At 39.8% G+C, this 26,214-nt stretch overlaps 1 protein-coding gene across 8 annotated transcripts in view; it reads right to left on the reverse strand.

Annotated features, from left to right (window-relative positions):
- The window catches only part of MTDH (metadherin), a 76,239-nt gene that overhangs the window by 6,908 nt on the left and 43,117 nt on the right, over positions 1 to 26,214 (reverse strand). For 6 of the 8 annotated variants that reach the window (XM_078353490.1, XM_035277589.3, XM_035277585.3 and 3 more), the window contains 4 exons: positions 23,792 to 23,890; positions 16,687 to 16,811; positions 9,245 to 9,352; positions 3,952 to 4,092 (listed from right to left, as the gene is read on the reverse strand). In XM_078353490.1, coding sequence (XP_078209616.1) covers positions 3,952 to 4,092; positions 9,245 to 9,352; positions 16,687 to 16,811; positions 23,792 to 23,890 — 473 coding nt within the window. The remainder of the gene's footprint in view (positions 1 to 3,951; positions 4,093 to 9,244; positions 9,353 to 16,686; positions 16,812 to 23,791; positions 23,891 to 26,214) is intronic. The other 2 variants (XM_035277590.3, XM_035277587.3) reach the window with 1 other exon arrangement.

Genomic DNA, 26,214 nt, shown 5'->3' on the forward strand with positions numbered 1-26,214 from the left:
CAGATTCAAGAAAGCAAAATGAAACAAAGACACAAGAGGAGGAAATGGTGTGAGCCCAAGGAATTACTAGCATTCCTTCTTCCTATTCTAGGTATCTGAAGTTGTGTGGTGTGTGTGTGTGTGTGTGTGTGTGTGTGTGTGTGAGAGAGAAAGAGACAGGGTCTCACTCTGTCACCTAGGCTGGTGTACAATGGTGTGATCTCAGTTCACTGCAAACTCCACCTCCTAGGATAACACCATCCTCCCAGCTCAGTTCACTGCAAACTCCACCTCCTAGGCTAACACAATCTTCCCACCTCAGTCCCTCAAGAAGCTGGGACCACAGGTTCACAACACCACACATGGCTAATTTTTTTTGTATTTTTGGTAGAGAAGGGGGTTTCACCATGTTGCCCAAATTGGTCCCGAACTCCTGAGCTCAAGTGATCTACCCACTGTGACCTCCCAAAGTGCTGGAATTACAGGCATAAGCCCTTGTGGCCAGCCCTGAAGTTGTATTTATGTTGCCTAGTTTCTTTACCTTTCTTAGTGTTCCCTGTATTTATTTCATGTCCAAAATATTATTACTTATTTTAAATCTCCTTTTCCCCTCTATTCTCTCATTTATCTACATTAAGCCACAGGACGGATCACACATTCTTCATTAAGATGGCTTCTGAAAACGATTTATTTATTTATTTATTTATTCATTCATTTATTTATTTTGAGACGGAGTTTCGCTGTTGTTACCCAGACTGGAGTGCAATGGCACGATCTCGGCTCACCACAACCTCCGCCTTCTGGGTTCAAGCAATTCTCCTGCCTCACCCTCCCGAGAAGCTGGGATTACAGGCACGCGCCACCATGCCCAGCTTATCTTTGTATTTTTAGTAGAGACGGGGTTTCACCTTGTTGACCAGGATGGTCTCGATCTCTTGACCTCATGATCCACCTGCCTCGGCCTCCCAAAGTGCTGGGATTATAGGTGTTAGCCACCGAGCCCGGCCTGAAAATGATTTAATATAAAAATGTCATACAGAGGCCGGGTGCAGTGACTCACGCCTGTTATCCCAGCACTTTGGGAGGCCGAGGCAGGTGGATCACTTGAGGTCAGGAGTTTGAAATCAGCCTGGCCAACATAGTAAAACGCTGTCTCTGCTAAAAATACAAAAATTAGCTGGGGGTGGTAGTGACCATCTATAATCCCAGCTACTCAGGAGGCTGAGGCAAGAGAATTGCCTGAACCCAGGAGGCAAAGGTTGCAGTGAGCCAAGATCATATCACTGCACTCCAGCCTGGGCAAGAGAGAGATTCTGTCTAAAAAAAAAAAAAAAAGTCAAATAGACCCTTTGCTATTTATTTTATACACACACACACACACACGGATTTTTTTATGACGAAATCTCACTCTGTCACCCAGGCTGGAGTGTAATGGTGCAATTACAGGTCATTGCAGCCTCAATCTCCTGGGCTCAAGTCTTCCCACTCAGTCTCCCAAGTAGCTGGGACTACAAACAGGCACCACTGCACCCAGCTAATTTTTCTATTTTTTGTAGATACCAAGTCTAGCCATGTTACCCTGGCTGGTCTCAAACTCCTGGACTCAAGCGACCCTCCCGCTTTGGCCTCCCAAAGTGCTGGGATTATAGGCATGAGCCACTGCACCTGGTTGCTATTATACTGAGATTGCAGGCCATAGAAGGTTAATCATTCAAGAGCCTATAACCAAGTTTTAAACAAATGTTCCATTCTGGGAGGCTGAGCCATAGTTATACTATGTACATACACTGGGGAAAAATGAAACCAATCATATCTTCTCTAAGCCATCTATCCCTTGTATGCCTAGATATTTAAAAGGAGAAAATACAGTAAGTGGTTTCCTGATTTCACTACTGATAGTTATGTGACTCTGGGAAAGTTATCCAGCTTTTCTACCTTCACTTATAAAAATGCGTCTTGGCTTTCTCTTGGGGTTGTTTTGAAGATTAAATTAGTCAATATATTTTAAATGCTTAACAGTGCTTCAACAAAACATTACTTATGATAAAATACTTGAGTAAACAAAACTTTTATTATTATTATTTTGATTTTCATTTCAGGAAGTTAACTCCCCATTCTTTTTTTTTTTTCGTTTTAGGTTTTGGGGTACATGTGAAGAACATGCAAGATAGTTGCATGGGTACACATGTGGCAGTGTGATTTGCTGCCTTCCTCCCCTTCACCTATATCTGGCATTTCTCCCCATGCTATCTCTCCCCAACTCCCCACCCCCTGCTGTCCCTCCCCTATTTCCCCCTAACACACCCCAGTGTGTAGTGCTCCCCTCCCTGTGTCCATGTGTTCTCATTGTTCAACACCTGCCTATGAGTGAGAACATGCGGTGTTTGATTTTCTGTTCTTGTGTCAGTTTGCTGCGAATGGTTTCCAGGTTCATCCATGTCCCTATAAAGGACACGAACTCATCATTTTTTATGGCTGCATAATATTCCATGGTGTATATGTGCCACATTTTCCCTGTTCAGTCTATCATGGATGGGTATTTGGGTTGGTTCCAGGTCTTTGCTATTGTAAACCGTGCTGCAATGAACATTCGTGTGCATGTGTCCTTATAGTAGAACGATTGATAATCCTTTGGATATATACACAGTAATGGGATTGCTAGATCAAATGGAATTTCTATTTCTAGGTCCTTGAGGAATTGCTACACTATCTTCCACAGTGGTTGAACTAATTTACACTCCCAACAGTGTAAAAGTGTTCCTATTTCTCCACATCCTCTCCAGCATCTGCTGTCTCCAGATTTTTTAATGATCACCATTCTAACTGGTGTGAGATCGTATCTCAATGTAGTTTTGATTTGCATTTCTCTAATGACCAGTGACGATGAGCATTTTTTCATATGATTGTTGGCCTCATGTATGTCTTCTTTTGTAAACTGTCTGTTCATATCCTTTGCCCACTTTTGAATGGGCTTGTTTTTTTCTTGTAAATCTGTTTTAGTTCTTTGTAAATTCTGGATATCAGCCCTTTGTCAGATGGGTAAACTGCAAAAATTTTTTCCCATTCTGTTGGTTGCCGATTCACTCTAATGACTGTTTCTTTTGCCGTGCAGAAGCTGTGGAGTTTAATTAGATCCCATTTGTCTATTTTGGCTTTTGTTGCCAATGCTTTTGGTGTTTTGGTCATGAAGTCCTTGCCTTCGCCTATGTCCTGAATGGTTTTGCCTAGATTTTCTTCTAGAATTTTTATGGTGTGAGGTCTTATGTTTAAGTTTTTAATCCATCTGAAAATTTTAGTGTAAGGTGTCAGGAAAGGGTCCAGTTTCTGCTTTCTGCACATGGCTAGCCAAAACTTTATTATTATTTTGAGATGGAGTCTCACTCTGTCACCTAGGCTGGATTGCAGTGGCGTGATCTCAGCCCACTGCAACCTCCGCCTCCCAGGTTCAAGTGATTTTCCTGCCTCAACCTCCCGAGTAGCTGAGATTACAGGCGCCCCGCCACTGTATCTAATTTTTGTACTTTTAGTAGAGATGGGGTTTCACTGTGTTGGTCAGGCTGGTTTTGAACTCCTGACCTGGTGATCTGCCCACCTCAGCCTCCCAAAGTGTTGAGATTACAGGTGTGAGCCACCTAGCCCAGCCAAAACTTCATTATTCTTTTTTTTTTTTTTTGAGATGGAGCTTCACTCTTTATTGCCCAGGCTGGGGTGCGGTGGCTCACTGCAACCTCTGTCTCCTAGGTTCAAGCGATTCTCCTGTCTCAGCCTCCTGAGTAACTGGGATTACAGGCGCCTTCTACCATGCCCAGCTAATTTTTGTATTTTTAGTAGAGACAGGGTTTCACCATGTTGGCTAGGCTGGTCTCGAATTTCTGACCTCAGGTGATCCACCTGCCTCTGCCTCCCAAAGTGCTAGGTTTACAGGCATGAGCCACTGCATCCGGCCAAAACTTTATTATTATTAAAAATTACCTGGCTATTTTTGACGAGTGCTTCGGCTGGATCACTAGTGCTTATGGTCTTCAAGGAAAAAGCTTTTTCCTGTTTTGGACGGTTTTTAGAGGTATTTGCTGGAAGCTCTTCTCTAATCTCTTTTTCTAATTCTTCTGTGTCCTACAAGAAAAACAATCTATTAGATTCTATAAATCATTCATTCTTCATTAATTAAAATCTATGGCAGTGTATGCCTAAAACCCTAGCACTTTGGGAGGCTGAGGTGGGTGGTTTGCTTGAGCTCAGAAATTTGAGACCCGTCTGGGCAACATGGTGAAACTATAGTAATTAGCTACGCATGGTAGTATGCACATATAGTCCATTACTCAGGAGGCTGAGGAGGGAGGACCACTTGAGCCTGAGAGATGGAGGCTGCAGTGAATTGTGATTGCATTCCAGGCTGGATGACTCTGTTTAAAAAAAAAAAAAGCAAAACTACAAAAGTACAAAAATTAACCGGGCATGGTGGTGCATACATGCCTTTAATCCCAGCTACTCGGGAGGCTGGAGGCATAAGAATTGCTTGAGCCTGGGAGGTGAAGGTTGCAGTGAGCCAAGATCACACCACTGCACTCCAGCCTGGGCAACAGAGGGAAACTCTATCTTGAAAAAAATCCCACAAAAAACAAAAGGTACTTCACTTAATGACTTCAAGGAATAAAATGTTTATACATAAGTTAATTTTCTAGATAAATTAAGCTTATATAGTAAAAAGGGCATAGATAGGAAATTCCAATTTTGGCCATGCCACAGTCTAGCTACAAAATCTCAGGGATGGCTAGGTGCAGTGGCTCACCCCTGTAATCCCAGCAGTTTGGGAGGCTGAGGTGGGCAGATCACCTGAGGTCAGGAGTTTGAGACCAGTCTGGCCAACACAGTGAAACACTGTCTCTACTAAAAATACAAAAATTACCTGGGTGTGGTAGTGCATGCCTGTAATCCCAGATATTTGGGAGGCTGAGGTATGAGAATTGCTTGAACCTGGGAGGTGGAGGTTGCAGTGACCTGACACCTCACCACTGCACTCTGGCCTGGGCAACACTGTGAAACCCCATCTCTACTAAAAACACAAAAATTAGGCCAGGTATGGTGGCTCATGCTTGTAATCCCAGCACTTTGGGAGGCCAAGGTGAGCAGATCACCTGAGGTCAGGAGTTCAAGACCAACCTGGCCAACATGGTGAAACCCCATTTCTACTAAAAATACAAAAATTATCTGGTGACGGTGGTATAGGCCTGTAATTCCAGGTACTTGGGAGGCTGATGCAGGAGAATAGCTTGAACCTGGGAGGTGGAGGTTGTGGTGAGCCAAGATGGCGCCACTCCAGCCTGGGTGAAAGAGCGAGATCTGTCTCAAAAACAAACACACATCTCAGGGACAAGTCACTTAGTTTCCCCAAGCCTCAGTTTCCTCAACTGTAAAGTAAAATTTGTCCTAGGTTTTTTTTTTTTTTTTTTTAATTGGATTTTAGGTTTTGGGGTACATGAGCAGAGCATGCAAGACAGTTGCGTAGGTACACACATGGCAGTGTGCTTTGCTTCCCTTCTCCCCTTCACCCACATTTGGCATTTCTCCCCAGGCTATGTCCTAGTTTTTTTAAGACAGAGTCCTGATTTGTCACCCAGGCTGGAGTGCAGTGGCATGACCTTGGCTCACTGCAACGTCTGCCTCCTGGGTTCAAGCAATTATCCTGCCTCAGACTCCTGAGTAGCTGGGATTACAGGTGTGCACCATCATGCCCGGCTAATTTTTTTTTTTTTTTTTTTTTTTAGTAGAGATAGGGTTTCACCATTTTGGTTTCAATCTCCTGACCTCGTGATCCGCCCACCTCGGCCTCCCAAAGTGCTGGGATTACAGGTATGAGCCACCGCACCAGGCCTTGCCCTAATACTTCTAAAAACCCATACAAGCTTTAAGATTGACATTCTTAGACTTTCAGACTTTTACAAAGTTTCAGTAAAATAATTCTAGAGCACATAATATGCTTAGTAAAGTAAGCATGAACTAGAATATATTAAATAGAAGCATCACTGTACTGTATCATTTTTTGGCAAACACATCCGTATAAAATGGCTGTTCTTTTTAACAAATGGCCAAGATGATCTTAATGTTCTTCTGATACTGATGTTCTATGACACTTATTCAGGACAGCAGTGGGTTTAGATAGTCAAAATTTTCTAAGAATTTAGGCTGAGCAGGTAGCTTTGGAAGTGTGTGTGTGAAGTGTATAATCTTACAAAGTTTTTCAAAGGTTTTCTATCTTACAAAGTCAGTAGACATCAATTTATTTCCATCCTAAGTTGAACTAAACAGTGAAAGACCCTATCAGCCACACACCAACACTCAAAAGGGCTTCAGGTCTGGCGTAGTAGCTTGCATCTGTAATCCCAACACTTTGGAAGCCAAAGCAGGAGGACTGCTTGAGCCCAGGAGTTTGGGGTAGCCTGGGTAGCATAGGGAAACTCTGTCTCTATGAAAAAAGAAAAAAAGGCCGGGTGTGGTGGCTCACACCTATAATCCAAGCACTTTGGAGGCCAAGGCAGGCAGATCACCTGAGGTCAGGAGTTCAAGACCAGCCTGACTAACATGGTGAAACTCCGTCTTTAAAAAAAAAAGAAAAAAAATTTTTAGCTGGCTGTGGTAGTGCCTGCCTGTAGTCCTAGTTGCTTGGGAGGCTGAGGCAGGAGGATCCCTTGAGCCCAGGAGGTCAAGGCTGCAGTGAACTGTGATGGAGCCACCGCATTCCAGGCTGGCAGCAGAGTGGAATGTCTCAAAAAAAAAAAAAAAAAAACCAAAACAAAACAAAACAAAAAGAGAAAAAACAAAACACAATATAATCTTTTATGAATAGAATATATGTGCTATGTACTCAGCATAAAACTTCATGGATATCTAATTTAATTCTCAAAACAACCTTTGCCAATATGTTAAATATTTCAGAATATATCTATTTCACAAAATTTCTTTTAAAAGGAACTCAACTAATCCACAATCCACAAAATTATTATTAGTAAATACTATAAGTCAAAGAAATTAAAGAAAAACTTGGCTAAAAATGGTTCTCAGGTAGTATTACTAACAAAGGATAAATGTCTCATTTGCCAGCTCCAGCTAACAAGAAAAGCATACCTATTTATAGCTATAGTTTGTTCATATCCATTGATCTTAGCTAGTTTACAACCTTAATGTCCATCCATTTTTACTACTGAAAAAGCAAGCTAGTATTGATAATAAGCTCATATCATTTACGAGGGTGTGTGTTTCCCACAATAAAAAAAAGATACATATTTCCTTAAAAAGCCATGTAGAAACTTCTTCCAAAAACAGTAAGTGGCTAGGTGTGGTGGCTTATGCCTGTAATCCCAGAACTTTGGGAGGCCGAGGTGGGGGGATCACTTGAGGCCAGATCACTTAGACCAACCTGGCTAACATGGCAAAATCCTGTCTCTACTAAAAATACAAAAGTTAGCCAGGTATGGTGGCGTGTGCCTGTAATCCCAGCTACTTGGGAGGCTGAGGCAGGAGAATTGCTTGAATCCTGGAGACAAAGGCCACAGTGAGCTGAGATCACGTCACTGCACTCCAGCCTGGCACCTGGTGACAGAGCAAGACTCTGCCTCAAAAAATACTAAAATAAAATAAAAAAAAAAAACAAATAGAACAATAAGTTCCCCATTTCCTATATTTAATTAATTACATAGTTATAGTAAGGAATGCAAATATTTTAATGTTATAATGTAACAGTATTAGTGCTTTAAAAAAAAATCTATGCATGTTTCTAATAATATGATACATTTGAAATTAAAACATCTTTATTTTTTTTGTTTGAGACAGGGTCTTACTCTGTCACCCAGGCTGGAGTATGCATGGTTTTGGCTCACTGCAAGATCCGCTTCCAGGGTGCAAGTGATTCTCTCATCTCACCTCAGCTTCCTGAGTAGCTGGGGCTAGAGGGGTATGCCACCATGGCTGGCTAATTTTTGTAGAGACAGGGTTTTGCCATGTTGCCCAGGCTGGCATCTAACTCCTGGACTGAAGTGATCCTCCCGCCTTAGCCTTCCAAGGTGTTGGGATTACAGGCCGTGAGCCATTGTGCCCAGCTTAAAATTCCATCTCTGATTTCATCTTTACTATAATTTACTTTTTCAACCCCCAAGATAGAAGAGACTAACGAAAAAGAAAGAAAACGGAGTGATGGAAAGACAAAATGTCTGTTGGGTAGATGCCAAAAAGGTAGGAAAGGATACTAAGTGACATAACTGGTAAACTCAAAGTCAAGTGAAAGACTCCATTTGTTATACATAGGGTTTTTCTTTCCCTTTTTTTTTTTTAGGGTTTTTCTATTTGTGCTAAATGTTACCTTCCAGTTACTCAAAAGGAATTTTTGTATATGTAAAATACTGTATCTCTTTTCCCATTTCACGATTATATAACAAAAAATGCAGCCAGGCAAGGTGGTTCACATCAGTAATCCCAGCACTCTGGGAGGCGGAGGCTCCTGGCCAATATGGCGAAAACCCATCTTTACAGAAGTGCAAAAATTGGCCAGTCAAGGTGGCGCAGGCCTGTAATCCCAGCTACTTGGGAGACTGAGGTAGGAGAATCGCTTGAACCCGGGAGGTGAAGGCTGCAGTGAGCTGAGATTGCACCACTGCACTCCAGCCTGGGCAACAGAGCGAGACTCCAACTCAAAAAAAAAAAATCATGAAAAATTTGGAATTCTTTTTTTTTTTTTTTGAGATGGAGTTTCACTCTTGTTACCCAGACTGGAGTGTAATGGCACGATCTCGGCTCACCGCAACCTCCACCTCCTGGGTTCAAGCAATTCTCCTGCCTCAGCCTCCCGAGTAGCTGGGACTACAGGTGTGCACCACCATGCCCAGCTAATTTTTGTATTTTTAGTAGAGACAGGGTTTCACCTTGTTGACCAGAATGGTCTCGATCTCTTGACCTCGTGATCCACCTGCCTCGGCCTCCCAAAGTGCTGGAATTACAGGCTTGAGCCACCACGCCTGGCCGAAAAATTTGGAATTTTACTTATTTTTGAGTTTAGCAACACCTTTATATGAATTTTTTGAGCAAAACATTTTTATTATTTATTTTATTATTTTTATTTAGTATATATACTAAATATGTTAAACAGTCTACGACTTTTTGAATAAACATGTCTCATATTGTCTTTTATCTCTATATAGAACTCTTAGCATTTATACATCATCTTTTCACATTTTAAGCAGGAAGTGCTCAAAAAGGGGTTGTTTTGATATTTTACCTGTGCATGAGAGTTATCTTCACCTTGCTTCTTCTTTTTCTTTTTTTTCTTTTTAGATTTCCCAGTTGGAAGAGCTCCCTCTCCCTTTTCTTTATCATCATCTGAGACCTTAGGTTAAAAGCAAAAATATTAAAGAGAACCAAATGGTTACGTTTCCATTATTTAGAAAATTATTATGAAATAATTTCATTCATTAGGTTCAGTCTTCATTTTCCAAAATCCAAATAAAAACTAGTAATAAAACTGATCAAGAACTACATATTTAAAAAATAGCAAAATACATGGAACGTCATTCAGTGTGTCTATGTCACCCATCACTCATTACAACATAATTAGAGAGCTGTGCAAACTCTGGTGTTTTAAAAACTCACTGAATAGGTAATTCTATTTTATTCTGGAGTTCCAATGCAGTGCAATTTGCATTAAAATTTATCTGATGCTGTTAAGAGAATGAAATGACAAGCTACACAATGGGGGAAAATATTTGCAAGCCATATAGTTCCATGTACGGAACTCGTATCCATACAACATAAGGAACACTCAAGTTAAAAAAAATCAAAATCCCCTTAGAAAACATGCAAAAGACATGAACACACATTTCACTCAAGAACATACAGAGATGGCAAAGAAACACATGAAAAAAAGCTCAACTCCATTTGCTATTAGGGAAATGCAGATTAAAGCCACAATGTGTTATCACTATACACCTATCAGAACTGCTAAAATAAAAAACGGTGACAACTGAAAATTTAGGTAAGGATACAGAAAGAACAGTTGCTTAGCCAGAAACTTCTGAAAATCTACATATTTAGTGGTTTTATTCATAATAGTCCCAAACTAGAAAGGACCCAAATGTCCTTCAATATAGGTAAATGGTTAAAAAAAACTGGGGGACATCCAGACCATGGAACATCACTCAGCAGTAAAAAGGTACAAACTACTGACACATACAAACATCTGGATGAATCTCCAGAGAATTATGTTGAGTGAAAAAAAAAAAAACCATACCAAGGCCAGATGCACTGGCTGAAGCCTATAATCCCAGCACTTTGGGAGGTGATGGCAGGTAGATCACCTGAGGTCAGGAGTTTGAGACCAGCCTGACCAATATGGTGAAAACCTGTCTGTACTAAAAATACAAAAATTAGACGGGCATGGCGGCATGTGCCTGTAACCCCAGCTACTCAGGAGGCTGAGACGGGACAATTGCTTGAACCTGGGAGGCAGAGGTTGCAGTGAGCTGAGATAGCGCCACTGTACTCCAGCCCGGGTGACAGAGCAAGACTCCATCTCAAACAAACAAATAAACAGCCACACCAAAAGATTATGTGTATGTGTATATATTTTATAATTCCATTAATAAAACATTCTTGAAATGGTAAATGTTCTATATCTTGATTGCATCAATGTAAACAGGCCAGTTGTCATAAGTAGTCCCCTGCTTATTCGCAGTTTGCTTTCTGCAGTTTCAGTTACCTGCGGTCAACCTCAGTCTGACTGTGTGTGTGTGTGTGTATATTTTATAATCCCATTAAAAAACATTCTTGAAATGATACATGTTCTGTATCTTGATTGCATCAATGTAAAACAGGCCAGCTGTGATAAGGTGGTCCCCCTTATTCGCAGTTTGCTTTCTGCAGTTTCAGTTTTTAATATCAACCTCAGTCTGATATTAAAGTACTTTGAGGCTGGGTGCGGTGGCTCACGCTTGTAATCCCAGCACTTTGGGAGGCCGAGGCAGGTGAATCACTAGGTCAAGAGATCGAGACCATCCTGGTCAACATGGTGAAACCCGGTCTCTACTAAAAATACAAAATTTAGCTGGGCACAGTGGTGCAGCCTGTAGTCCCAGCTACTCCGGAGGCTGAGGCAGGAGAATTGCTTGAACCCAGGAGGTGGAGGTTGCAGTGAGCCGAGATTGCACCATTGCACTCCAGCCTGGGTAATAAGAGCGAAACTCCTTCTCAATAAATAAATAAATAAATAAATAAATAAAGTACTTTGAAAAAGAGAGAAAGTGAGAGATCACATTCATATAACTTTTATTACAGTACATTTTATAACTGTTCTATTTTATGATTACTGTTAACCTTTTCCTATGACTAACTTACAAATTAAACTTTATCAGAGATACATATAGGAAAAAGCAAAGTATATGTAGGGTTTGATACTATCTGTGGTTTCAGCCATCCAGTCTTGGATTGTATCCCCTGTGTATAAGTGGGGTGGGGGGTGGGGGTGGGGATGGCTACTGTGCTATTGTATAGTACTATAGTTTTTTTTTGAGATGAAGTCTTGCACTGTCACCCAAGATAGAGTGCAGTGGCACGATCTCGGCTCACTGCAACTTCCACCTCCTGGGTTCAACTGATTCTCTGCCTCAGTCTCCCAAATAGCTGGGATTACAGTTGCCTGCCACCAGGCTCGGCTAATTTTTTTTGTATTTTTAGTAGAGACGAGGCTTCACCATCTTGGCCAGGCTGCTCTTGAACTCCTGACCTTGTGATCCTGCCATGGCCTCCCAAAGTGCTGGGATTACAGGCGTGAGCCACTGAGCCCGGCAATTCTAATAGTTTTTTTAACATGCTACCACACTGGGGAAAACTGGGTAAAAGGAGTACAGGGGATCACTCTGTTTTACTCGTTTGTTTGAGACAGGGTCTTGCTTTGTTGCCCAGGCTGGAGAGCAGTGGTGCTATGAAGGCTCACTGCAGCCTTGACCTCCTGATCCTCTTGCCTTAGCCACCTGAGGAGCTGGGACTACAGGCTGATTTTTTTTTCTCTTAAAAAAAATATTCAAGATAGGGGCTTACTATGTTGTACAGGCTAGTCTCAAACACCTGGGCTCAGGTGATCCTCTTATCTTGGGCTCTGAAAGTGCTGTGATAACAAGCATGAGCCACTGTGCCTGGCCTGTATTATTTCTTATAACTGCATTTAAATCTAGAATTATCTCAAAATAAAAGGCTCAACTTAAAAAACTGAATTTGAAAAGTAACATCATTGAAAATAGCATTCTGCCGGACAAAAAAAATACCTATCAAGTTAACACTGTTATGTTAGTATTCATAATGATGCAGAGGCCATACTAATCTTCTCTGTATCTTATCTATTTTTTTTTTTGTTTGTTTGAGATGGAGTTTTGCTCATTGCCCAGGCTGGAGTGCAATGGTGAAATCTTGGCTCCTTGCAACCTTTGCCTCCCAGGTTTAAGTGATTCTCTAGCCTCAGCCTCCCGAGTAGCTAGGACTACAGGCATGCACCAGCACGCCTGGTTAATTTTGCATTTTTAGTAGAGATGGAGTTTCTCCATGTTGGCCAGGCTGGTCTTGAACTCCCAACCTCAGGTGATCTTCCTATCTCAGCCTATAGTGATGGGATTACAGGTGTGAGCCACTGCACCTGGCCACTTTTTTTTTTATTTTTTGAGATAGTCTCACTCTGTTGTTTGGGCTAGAGTGAAGTGGTTCACTGCAACCTCTGCCTCCTGTGTTCAAGCAAGTCTTGAGCCTCAGCCTCCCGAAGCTGGGATTACAGGTGTGTGTCACCATGCTCAGCTCATTTCCTTTTCTATTTTAGGTAGGGACGGGGTTTCCCCATGTTGGCCAGGCTGGTGGGTGATACGCCTGCCTAAGCCTCCAAAAGTGCTGGGATTATGGGTGTGAGTCACTGTGCATGGTCTCAATTTTAGTGTATGTACTGCCAAAGGGAGCAATGTAGTTTGCTTTTTTTTTTTTTTGAGAGAGAGTTTCACTCTTGTTGACCAGGTTGGAGTGTAATGGCACGATCTCAGCTCACTGCAACCTCTACCTCTCTTGTTCCAGTTATCCTCCTGCTTCAGTCTCCTGAGTAGCTGGGAGGCATGCACCACCATGCCCAGTGGATTTTTTTTGTATTTTGTATATTTTATGTTTCACCATGTCGGTCAGGCTGGTCTGGAACTCCTAATCTCAGATGATCTGCCCAGCCTCGGCCTCCCAAAGTGCTGAGATTACAGGCATGAGTCGCTGCATCCAGCCAGGATTGGTCTTTAAAACAGGATATAGTACTAATGGTAGTAGGAGGGGTAAATAAATGCAGAGGGGACAGTTGACAGACAATATAAAAGGGGTTTTAGAGTGGACCTACAAAAAGGCTTCTTAGTACAATATCTTATACGTAATACCTTACTACATAGTAATCATTCAGATGTTTGTTGGACATTTAACACACAAAACCCATGAAAGGAGTTTAAAGACTTCATCATGCATCATAGGAATTCTTTTTCTAAATATATTCAGAGATTATCGTCTATATTTCTTTTTTCTCTGTTTTTGTTATTATATCTTGTACATTTCTAAGCAAAGTGAGCTGTCATCGAAATGTTCATTAGTTGGGGAATGGAAAGATGTCATATGTTTATACAATGGCAAATTAGAAGTTAAAAATGAACGAAAGCTACATTATTAGCATTACAAACAGAATCTCAAAAATATGCTGAATGATGAGCAAGTTATAGAAAGATAGAATATGTCATTTATGTAACTTTTACATGTGGATACAAATAAATTTATAAAAAAATTGATTGGGTAGACACAGAAGATGTTCACAATTTTGGTTGCCACTAGGAACGCAGTATGAAAATGGGACTGGGAAGCAATATTAGGGAATTTGAAATTTATCAGTAATGTCCTTTTTATTTAAATATTTAATATACATTTATCAAAATCTCAACTCTTTCATGGGAGTTAAATGACGTGGAGTTGATTTCAGTATCGTCCCATTAATGAAAATAGTGTTTTGCCATGGGCAACTACATTTCTTGTGTGGTTGGATTGTAATGAAGTGATAAGCTGACTGCAGAAGGTCCTTGTGACCTGAGTATCATTCATGAGATATATCTACTCATAGGAGATTTTAATCATTACAAGACTTTGAAACAGTTTATGGATGTTTCTCCACAACTGGAAGCCACCTAGCCTAGACTGAAAACTTTGTGCCAGATTTTGTTTTGTTTTTTCCATCTCATTGGAATTTCTGTAAGCTATTTGGTAGTTCGAGAGATATCAAAATCATCATAATAACTACAGTGTTGAGTAGAGAAACAGCAGTTACTTAGATAATCTCTTCTTGTAAAGATAGTCTAGGAATCTAGGTTGTCATTTGTGAGGGTAAACAAAAAGCACTTTTCCATAGAAAGTTAAATTACATTGTTCACAAGCTGGATGGATCACTTGAGGTCAGGAGTTTCAGACCAGCCTGGCCAACATGGCAAAACCCCATCTCTATTAAAAATACAAAAATAAGCTGGGCATAGTGATGCATGCCTGTAATCCCAGCTACTCGAGAGGCTGAGGAGGAAGAATTGCTTGAACCTGGGAGGTGGAGGTTGCAGTGAGCCAAGATGTTGCCACTGTACTTCAGCCTGGGAGACAGAGTGAAACTCCATTTCAAAAAAAAAAAAACAGGCTGGCGCAATGGCTCCCGCCTGTAATCCCAGCACTTTGGGAGGCCGAGGCGGGTGGATCATGAGGTCAAGAGTTTGAGACTATCATGGCTAACATGGTGAAACCCTGTCTCTACTAGAAATACAAAAATTACCTAGGTGTGGCGGTGTGCGCCTGTAGTCCCAGCTACTAGAGAGGCTGAGGCAGAAGAATTGTTTGAATCTGGGAGGAGGAGGCTGCAGTGAGCAAAGATTGAGCCACTGTACACCAGCCTAGTGACAGAACAAGACTGTCTCAAAGAAAACAAAACAAAACAAAACAAAACAAAACAAAACCAATCCATTCACTTGTTAAAGGCTTCTGGATCCCCTTCTGGCACCTTACTCTATCAGTCAAAAATCTTCCTTTTTTTTTTTTTTAAAGAGATGGGATCTTGCTATGTTCAAATGATCCTCCTGCCTCAGCCTCCTGAATAGCTAGGACTACCAGGCATGCATCACGGTGCCCAGACTATGTTTAACTTTTTACTTTATTCTAGATCCTTTCCCTTTGTATTGACAGACATGCTAAAACAGCGGTTGGCAAATTACAAATACAGCCCAGCATTAGTTCTTACAAATAAAATTCATTTCCATATCATCTATGGCTACTTGCTATATAGTTGAGTAGCTGCAACGGAATATACATCTCTTTAATAAAGACTGTGCAGGCCAGACACAGTGGCTTACACCTGTAATCCCAGCACTTTTGAGAGGCTGAGGCAGGAGTGTCACGTGAGGCCAGGAATTTGAGGACCCCATCAAGAAAGAAAGAAAAAGAGAAAGAAAAAGATTGCTGACCCTACACCGAAATCTCCTACTACCATTAAAATACAACCCCCACAAGCCCAGCAAAACCATTCCTTATACTATGTGTTGCTATTAAGAAAGAAAGAAAGAATTGCTGACCCTATACTAAATCTCCCCAATCATTAAAATATAACCCCCACAAGCCCAGCAAAACCATTCCTCATACCATGTGTTGGAAGGAAGGGAGGGAGGGAAGGAAGGAAGACTGCTGACCCTAAACCAAAATCTCCCCTATCATTAAAATACAACCCCCATAACCCCAGCAAAACCATTGCTGATATCAGGTATTGCTATTATCCATTATCTTTCCTCCGTTCCTATCCAAACTTATTAGCACTTTTTTTTTTTTTTGAGACAGAGTCTTACTCTGCTGCCCAGGCTGGAGTGCAGTGGTGAAGTATCAGCTCACTGAAACTTCCATCTCCCAGGTTCAAGCAATTTTCCTGCCTCAGCTTCCCCAGTAGCTGAGATTATAGGCGTGCATCACCACATCCAGTTAATTTTTTTATTTCTTAATTTTAATTTTTTGTTAAAATAAAGATGGGTGTTTCACCATGTTGGTCAGGCTGGTCTTGAAATCCTGACCTCAGGTGATCCACCTGCCTTGGCTTCCAAAGTGCTTGGATTACAGGCGTGAGCCAGTATTTTTAGTAGAGATGAGGTTTCACCATGTTGGTCAGGCTGGTCTTGAACTCCCGACCTCAGGTGATCCATCCACCTTGGCCTCCCAAAGTGCTGGGATTACAGGCATGAGCCACCCTACCTGGCCTGTTATTAGCACTTTTTATTCCTCATTCACTCAACTTACTGCAATGCAAATTCTCTTCCAATTTTAATGAAACTGTTCTAAATTACTGGAAAGCAAATCCAATGGTATTTTTCAGTCCTGCTGTTACTAATTGGTTTGCTGTTTCTGATGCTGTTGATTATTGTCTCCCCAACCCTCTCAATTGTGTCAGCCTCTGTCACCCAGAATTCTCCTTCAGTTGCTTTATTTTATAAATAGAGATGGGGTCTTGCTATGTTGCCAAGGCTGGCCTTGAACTCCTGGGCTCAAGCAATCCTCCTGCTGCAGCCTTCCAAACTGGTGGCATCATAGGCGTGAGCCACCATGCCCAGCCTGTCTCTTCCATTAACAAATAAACACCCAGCAATCTCTCATACTCACCTTTTGATCATCAGGAATTGGTTCCTGGGACTTTAGAAGTGAAGCTCTTTCTTCATCTACCCAATTGCCCCACTCTTCTGCTGGTGCATTCCAATCAGAGTTGGGATCAGCAGAAGACAGACCATCTAAAATTCAACAGTGTGAATTAGGCGTCTTGTCATTTTTGCCATAAAGTAAAAGGCAAAAACTAAAAATTCCTTACGTTTAACTAAGCTGTAATTTTAAGCTATTGTTCTGTCTCCCAAGCACATTTTAAGAGGCAGAAAAAAAAAACAAAAACAATAACATGAAGGTAACAATCTTTATTCAATTTCTGCTAGGCCTATCATATGGGTAAGTGGAATTTCTAAGAAATTCCAGAAAATTTATTAGCCATTTAATTTCACTCTCTCTGCTTCCTTTGTTATCAGTTTTCTAAATTTATCAATTTTTAACTTGGTCTAGGACCTGGTTGCTTTCTCCTCTGATTATTACAATATTTTTGTAATTGATTTATTTTCTAGGGTACAGAATTAATTCTTAACAGCAGTACCAAAATTATACTCCTTACCTGTCATTTTATACTACACCTCTCCTATCCTTATGAGCTTTTCAAAATTAGGTTCTTCAGATTCACCATGTCATGACAATATTCAATCTCGTATTTTTCTCCCCCTCTTTTAATACTTGTACCTTCTTATATTTTTCCGATCATTCACTGTGCCCTTTATCCAATCATTCCAAAAGCATTTGAATAACTTTCAGGGCTTCAATCATCATTTATTCTCAAAAATAAATTTTATTCTAGACTTCTAGATCACTCTCTCTCACTATAGGAGGCACTGAATTTTTAACTCCTTTAGGAAGCTATCACTGACTTATTCTAAAAGGAAAAAACAGTCTTTGTCTTTACCCAGGTTAAATAAGTAGTTCTCAAAATTAATTATTCACTTCTTTCCCTGTACATCCTATATATGTTCCTGTAAATCTACTTATAGTCAGGTTTAATTTACAATGGTTTAAGATGACAAAGATTAGGCTTTATTTCCAAATGGTTAACAAGTTGTCCCAACATTGCTTAACTAAAAAATCCAATCATTTCCCACTAATACCTAATGCTACTCTTATTAAATACTCAATTCTTCCCCACTCCAGCGTCCCCGAGATGTAATCTTGCTCTGCCCCCAGGGCTGGAGTGCAGTGATGCAATCTTGGCTCACTGCAACCTCTGCCTCCTGAGTTTAAGCTATTCTCCTGCCTCAGGCACATGCCACCACAAGTAGCTGAGATTACAGGCACATGCTACCACACCCAGCTAATTTTTGTATTCTTAGTAGAGATGGGGTTTCCCCACGTTGGCCAGGCTGGTCCTGAACTCCTGACTTTGTGATCCACCTGCCTTGGCCTCCCAAAGTGCTGGGATTATAGGTGTGAGCCACTATAAAGCCACTGGCTTTACTCAATTCTTTCTTTTATATGCACTTCAGTCTGTTTCTTGAATTTCTATTCTTTTCCACTGATCTAATCCTGGGATAGTGCTGTACATAACTCTGTAAAACACTTTTTTTTGTATCTAGAAGGACAAATCTTTTTACTTTTTGCTATTATTTTTCCAGGTGTACTCTCTTATTGTTTTGCTTAACAGGAAGGTATAATATATTTTTATAAAGGTTTTAAAACCTATGTTTTGGAAGAATATATAACAATTTGGGAAAATGCTCACAGAAAACAAATCATTGACAAAATTATCTACACAGTATGATCTCAAATTTATATGGAGACAAAAGAAAATAAAACATTATATATATTAATAAAGCATTATATATAAAAACATGTTTTATTTTCTTTTGTCTCTTATATTTTACATACATATATATACATATATGTAAAATTTAAGAGAGAGGGTCTTATTCTGTCACCCAGGCTGGAATGCAGTGGTATAATCATAGTTAACTGCAGCCTTAACCTCCTGGGACTCAAGTGATCCTTCTGCCTCAAGCTCCTGAGCATCTGGGACCATAGGCATGTACCACTGTGCCTAATTTTTGAATTTTTTATAGAGATGGAGTATCATCATATTGCCCAGGTTGGAATAATAAATATATTTTAATAGTTGAATTATGTCTATCCAATCCTTTATTAAGTACTTACTTTATGCTAGAACTTGAGCTGGGTAGGTACTAGAGATTAAAAAATAAGTAAAACAGAATCCCCCAAAATGTGCAGCTCATAGTCTGTCTATTCAGGGATGAAGATAGGTAAGTACAACAAACAACTAAATACAGAGTAATAGATTCTGCCATGGGGGCTCTGGAAACAGAAAAAAGTAAGCTAGCAGAGGACAGGGAGAGACAACATAAGTAAGAATTTATAGTCTATTGGAGGAAAAACATGGAACAGGTGATTACAAGTGTGAAATGTGTTACAAAAAAGGAAGTCCCTTCCTGTACTTCTAAATTCACCACAAAAAGCAGGTATCTGGAATCAGTATTACATAGTAACACAGAGGCAAAGAGCACAGGCCTTCACGTCAAACAAATGCACATTTGAATATTGTTCTACCACTTAATAACAAGGTGATTTTAGTTAAGTTTCTTTTTTGTTTTTGGTTTTCTTTTTTGAGATGAAATCTCACTCTGTTGCCAGGTTGGAGTGCAGTGGTGCCATCTCAGCTCACTGCAACCTCCACCTCCCGGGTTCAAGTGATTCTTCTGCCTCAGCCTCCCGAGTAGCTAGGACTACAGGTGTGTGCCACCACGCCCAGCTAACTTTTCTATTTTTTAGTAGAGAGGGGGTTTCACCATGTTGGCCAAGATGGTCTCGATCTCTTGACTTGTGATCTGCCCACCTTGACCTCCCAAAGTGTTGGGATTACAGGCCTGAGCCACCTCGTCCGTCCTGGTCAAGTTTCTTAATGGCTCTATTATCAACTTCACAGAATTGCTGAGAGGATTCTATGAAATACAGGTAAAGCAATTCATGGCAATGCAGTGTTTAATAAGTGGTAGCTATTGTTTTTATTATCACTGATATTAAAACCAGTTTCTAATCTATAAGGCATGTATAGCTAAAAATTTATTTCTCACAATTCTGATGAATCTCTCAGTAAGATATACTTCATATGTAAGATACACTTCAATCTAGTAGATGCCTGGAACCAACTACCCATCTTATATCAAGCATTCATTAATAATACTTTTAGTAGGTTCATATGCCAACCTATCATTGGCTTTGCTTAAACCTCACAGATAAGAAACCCAGATTTAGAAAACTGCTGTCCATAAGCCATGTCTCCAAGACTTCTTGCCAGAAAAGAAACTATCAAGTAGAAAAAGGTTTAGTCAATTGAATGGGCAATATACCAACATATCACCCATTTTCTTAATATAGGTGGTGGCAGGTGGATAAAAAAATCGAGTAAAATGATTAGTAAAGTTATTTTTTATTTTTTAAATTTTTTGACAGGGTCTGGCTCTATTGCCCAGGCTGGAGTGCAATGGCAAGATCATAGAGCACTGTAGCCTCGACTTCTCAGGTTCAAGTGATTTTTCACTTTAGCTTCCTGAGTAGCTGGGACTACAGGCATGGGTACCACGCCCAGTTAGTTTTTTCTTTTTTCTTTTTTTTTTAAGAGATGGGGGTCTCACTATGTTGCCTAGGCTGGTCTTGAAAGCGTGGGCTCAAGACATCCTTGCACCTTGGCTTCCCAAAGTGCTGAGATTACAAGTGTGAGCCATGGCACCAGCCTGAGAAACTAATTCTTAAGATTCATAGGCCTAATATACCAAAAATCTTTTTTGAGACAAGTCTAGCTCTGTTGCCCAGACTGGAGTGCAGTGGTGCGATCTTGGCTCACCGCAACCTCCGCCTCCTGGGTTCAAGCAATTCTCCTGTCTCAGCCTCCTGAGTAGCTGGGATTACAGGTACGCACCACCACACCTAGCTAGTTTTTGAATTTTTAGTAGAGACAGGGTTTCACCAAGTTGATCAAGCTGGTCTGGAATTCCTGACTTCGTGATCCACCCGCCTTAGCCTCCTCCCAAAGTGCTGGGATTACAGGCATGAGCTACTGTGCCTGGCTGCCAAAAAACTTCTCAGTTTCCTTAAAAATAATTTACAGTATAGTTTGCTCCAATTATAAATTATTTCTCATCGCTAAAGTTTTTCATCAGTCTGCCAATGTCTTTTTAAAGAGCTATACTGGTTTTCTTTGCAAAAGGGTAAGAAATTTGTCTCTCCAGTTAATTTGCTTGTGGAATAATGTTTTAGGTTTAAGCATCTCATTGCTGGTTTTTATTTGGTTGTCAGCTGTTTCTTGTCAGAATTTAATTCAATGTAAACTTTAATAACTTTTTAACTTTTTAATAATTGTTTAAAAGAAAACAATTATGTTAGAAAGACATTCTCTAGTGTTTTAACAGACAATATTAGTTAACCACATTGGGTAGACTAATTTTGCCACTAGAAGGATATCAACAGTAGCATTTACTGGATATTTACTAAACGTGATGCAGTGTTCTAAGTGCTTTACATGTATTAACTCATTTAATCTTATCTGTACTACTGGGGAGGAATTACTATTTTTACAGATGAGAAAATTGAGGCATAGAAAAATCATATAACCAGCGTAAGGGCAATGGCAAGGAAGTTAAGACTGAAACCCAGGTAGTCTGTCCTAAAAATTCATGCTCTCAATCACTGTTACGCTACAGCTAATTCATTCACTCCTGTATGCCAAGAAAAAGTTCTATTCAACATCTGACTTTTTACATGGGTTACAATGATGCTGTTCTTTTATGGTCAAGACAGTAATAGATTAACACATGTCTTCAAACCGGAGGGTCAATATATTAATTATAACGTAAATGTAAATCTAATGTAATATACTTTGTGGATTAGTAATCTCAAACACTAAATCATTCATTTTAGAAATTCAGAAGTAATGATTAAATTCACTGAGCACCAAAAAAACCAGCTGCATTAAAGATGGTGCCACAGAAAATAAAATTTACAGAGAAAATGTTAGAGAAACTCTGGACCTAATACAGCATAACAAACTTGAGGAAGATGGTGTTTCTGATACATAATACTTTGATTAAGTACAGAATCCTATGGATACATGTTTTAAAAATCTTTCATCTTGGCAGCCAATCATGTTTTTCATATTCAAAGTTATCTTAATATAGATAAAATAAAAAGTGAAGCTACTCTGTCCAAGCAGGAAAGCCTAGAGACCTGACCACTCAATTTTCCTCTGCCTCAACCTATAGCAGCTCAAGATACCTTACTGCTATTTTCCTATAGTCACTCCTATCATCGTTATAATCACTCCTCAATTATATTCTGCATATAGCTGGTATTTCTTCCTAAAGCACAGATACACTGTTTTTTTTTTTTTTTACCAAAAATAGTGCTTTCACATCCTTGTAAAACCTTGGATTTAAATACTTCATACACGTAGTCAGCCCTGCATATCCATGGGTTTTCCATTTGTGGATTCAAAAATGTTCGGGGGGAAAAAAATGAATGAATTGTGCCTGTACTGAATATGTAGAGACTTTTTTTTCTTGTCATTATTCCCTAAACAATACAGTATAACACTATTTACACTGCATTTGGTACTATAAGTAATCTAGAGATAATTCAAAGTATATGGGAGGTCATAGGTAGGTTATATGCAAATACTATGCCATTTTATCATAGGGGACTTCAACATCTGTGGATTTTGGTACCTGAGGTGGGTCCTGGAATCAAGCCCCCATGGATACTGAGAGATAACTGTAATTTACAGAGCTTTCATGTTCACCCATTAACTCATTAAAACTCACAACAACCTATGAAAATAGATATGACAGGTTATTTGCTCGATTTTACAGCTCCCAGATAAGTGACAAAGCCGAACCATTTGAAATATGACATTTTAGAGTCAGGACTAAAATTCATATTTACTGTCTAAGCTAGTACTGAAAACCAGCAGCTCCCTAATCTTTAGCCACCAATTCAAGGCATGGCATTTCACAATATGGTTTTCCCTGATCTTTCTCCCCTCATCTCCCTTAATCTGTAAGAACTGTGCTTTAACCACTGTGTTGCCAGCGGACCTTGATGATTACTATTATCACCAAGGCTGTACCAGATAGTGGTTAAGAGGATGAACTCTGGAGCCAGACTAGCAAGGTTTGAATACCACCCTCCTCCCATTTAACTAACTGTGTGACCTGGGGAAAGTTAGAAAACTTACACTTGTCACAGCCTTTTCATCGGAAAAATGTGAAAACAAATAATATTTACCACACAAAAATGTTAAAAGCATTACATGAGATAATAAAATCCAAAAGACTAAAACCAGTGTCTGGTACATAGTCCCGTGTTTACTTTTACTGTCATTATTATTACTACTGAGCACCTATGTATAAAGGCCTGCACTAGGTCCTGCGTGTATAAAAGAGTGCTAGTCCCCATTTTCAGAGGGTTCTTTACTTGGAGAAGCAAAACATATGCTTAAAAATGGTGGAAAACCCCACAGGGAACATATACATGCTAACAGAAAATAGTAAATAGTAAAAAAGAATGTGAAATAAAAATTCAGAGAAAGTAAATTTTGAGATTTGGGTCTGTGAGGAAAAAAACCTCATACATTTTTTTAAAATGAAGACAGCATGAGCTTTCTGAACATACAAACCATATTCTTCCTTTTTTAACATGACTCTTCCTTTAACTAAACTTCTACTGGCAACTGGGTTAAGAACGTGGTTTTCTACCAGCACAAAAATGTGTGTATACTTCACAAATACAAAGCCATTCCTGTATATTGAATTCAGTCTATCATACTACCTAGGAAGAGAAATAAACATTTATTTAAAACAAAAAATTTAAAAACTAGAAATACTACAGAGCAACTAGAAGAAAACTTTACATTTAAATATTGCCTCAATTATGATAATTTAGTTTTAATTTTACAGGTATTCAATAATCAGGTTTCAAGTAGTACATGTGGTATTAAATTATATTCTTATGACCTTTAAAGGTGAGAAATTAGAATTAAAATTAAAACATAAAGCATGAATTCAGGGTGGTAGAAAGAAAATTCTGAAAAAAATAACTGATAATTTTTAAAAGGACATACTTAACCCAGACCATTCATCATCGATATAGGGTTGATTACGGCTAACATCCCACTGATAATCAGAAGTGGTAGACTGAGAAACTGGCTCAGCAGTAGACCCTTAAATGAAAAACGAATGCAATAAAATTAAAAATGGAATTTCCTAATGATGTTTCATAACAATAGTTCTATACTTTGACATGGTGACTTTATTTTAAAAATATCTCCTAAAACGAAAAATTGAGACATTAGAAAAAGAGTAAGTTAAAAGGAAAGTAGAATTGAGGGTAATTTTAGATTACCTATGATAATCACTTGATCTAATTCACTGATCAGAAATATATATTTTCCCTAGCACCAATCCATTCGATTTTGTATTCTGTATTTTATGTCAACTGGTTACCTATAAATTCTTTTTTTTTTTCTGAGACAGGGTCTCACTCTGTCATCCAGGCTGGAGTACAGTGGTATGATCATGGCTCACTGCAGCCTCAACCTTGCAGGCTCAAGAGATCCTCCTACCTCAGTCTCTCAGGCAGCTGGAACCACAGGCTTGCCCCACCACGCTGGGCTTTTTCTTTTTTTGAGATAGAGTCTCACTTTGTTGCCCAGGCTGGAGTGTAGTGGCACAATCTCAGCTCACTGCAATCTCTGCCTTTTGGGCTCAAGCAATCCATCTACCTCAGCCTCCCAAGTAGATGGAACCACAGGTACATATTACGTCCAGCTAATTTTTGTATTTTTTGTAGAGATGGGGTTTCACCACGTTGCCTAGGCTGGTCATGAACTCCTAGGCTTAAGTGATCCTCCTGCCTCAGCCACCCAGGAAGTGCTGGGATTACAGGCATGAGCCACTATGCCTGGTCTCCTGGCTTAGTTTTCAAAATTTTTTTGTAGAGATAGGGTCTCCCTGTGTTGCCCAGGCTGGTCCTGAACTTCTGGCCTCCAGTGATCCTCCTGCCTTGGCCTCCCAAAGTGCTGGGATTACAGGCTAAGCCACTGTTCTCTGCCTACAAATTTCAAAAGTCAAAAAAAGTTGTTTTTTTCCTTCTTCTTAATGGAAAATAAAACACAATAGAAATCTCTGCCATTGATCATTTTAGTCCTGGCTGTTTCAGGTCTATGTATCTTCAGAACCCTGAAAGAGAGAACTACAAAATGTCGGAGTTAGCTAGAATCTTTTGGTTAAGATATGTTAAATAAATAGGTAATTATCTAAAGAGGTGAAGCAGAGAGAAGCTAAAGAGACAAGAGAATACAGGAGATCTAGAGACTAAGTTCAAGTGCATTTAAAGAAAACAGTATCTTGTAAATTTTGTGTTTTTGTTTTTTTCTCAGGTGAGCAGAGTAGGCTGGGTGAGAGTGGGTTCACATAGTCTTTTAGGAACCTGATGAAAGCGGTGGTAGCCTGCTGTCTAGAGCTTAACAAAAAATTTTACATATAGTTTGGGGGGCATATGAGTTCACTGACGCCAGGTCAAAATCCCTTGCTTTATAGTTATAGATTCATTGCAGGATGTAAATGTAAAGCAGTGGTTCTCTATCAGGTGTGCACACACACAAACACCCCTTCTGAATCAGAATTTACATGTGTCCTGGAGTCCTAGAATGACTCTGATATATATATTTTGGATTCAGAGCCACTATAAAAAGAAACGATTAGGAAGAAAAGATACTTGTTTAGTTTAAAAGTCTTATATACAATCACATCCTTCCACGATAGTCCTTACTAATTTATAAATTCCTTCTTGGTTACAGATAATCTTACCAGCATTCCGCTAACATATTAACTGCTTGATATATACTCTATCTATATGTATGTTTAATATATATATATTTTTTTAATGTAAACTTTAACAGAGTAACCCTATAAAGCTCACATATAATTAATATATCAGTTGCTTAGAAGCAGTATTGTAACACTGGTGCTATTCCTTTAGCAGCCCACACACTGTCTCTGAATATAAAAAGAGAACAGTATTTGTGTTGTACAGTCACCAAATGAGGAAGCAGTGAACTTGTATTTCTGGAACCAAAATGTGGTCTACAAGACCAGAGTTTGGAAAACTATGACGCGTAGACCAAATCCAACCATCTGGTTTTTATATGAGCCATGAACCAAGAATCATTTTTACATTTTTAAATGTCTAAAAAATATCTGGCCAGGCGCAGTGGTTCACGCCTGTAATCCCAGCACTTTGGGAGGCCAAGGCAGGTGGATCACAAGGTCAAGAGATCAAGACCACTCTGGCCAACACGTTGAAAGCCCATCTCTACTAAAAATACAAAAAACTAGCTGGGCATTGTGGTGCACCTGTAGTCCCAGCTACCTAGAAGGCTGAGGCAGGAGAATCGCTTGAACCCCAGGATGCAGAGGTTGCAGTGAGCCTAGATTGAGTCACTGTACTCCAGCCTGGCAACAGTGCAAGACTCTGTCTCAAAAA

The sequence above is a fragment of the Callithrix jacchus genome, chromosome 16, assembly GCF_049354715.1.
Source record: "Callithrix jacchus isolate 240 chromosome 16, calJac240_pri, whole genome shotgun sequence".
NCBI lineage: Eukaryota > Metazoa > Chordata > Mammalia > Primates > Cebidae > Callithrix > Callithrix jacchus.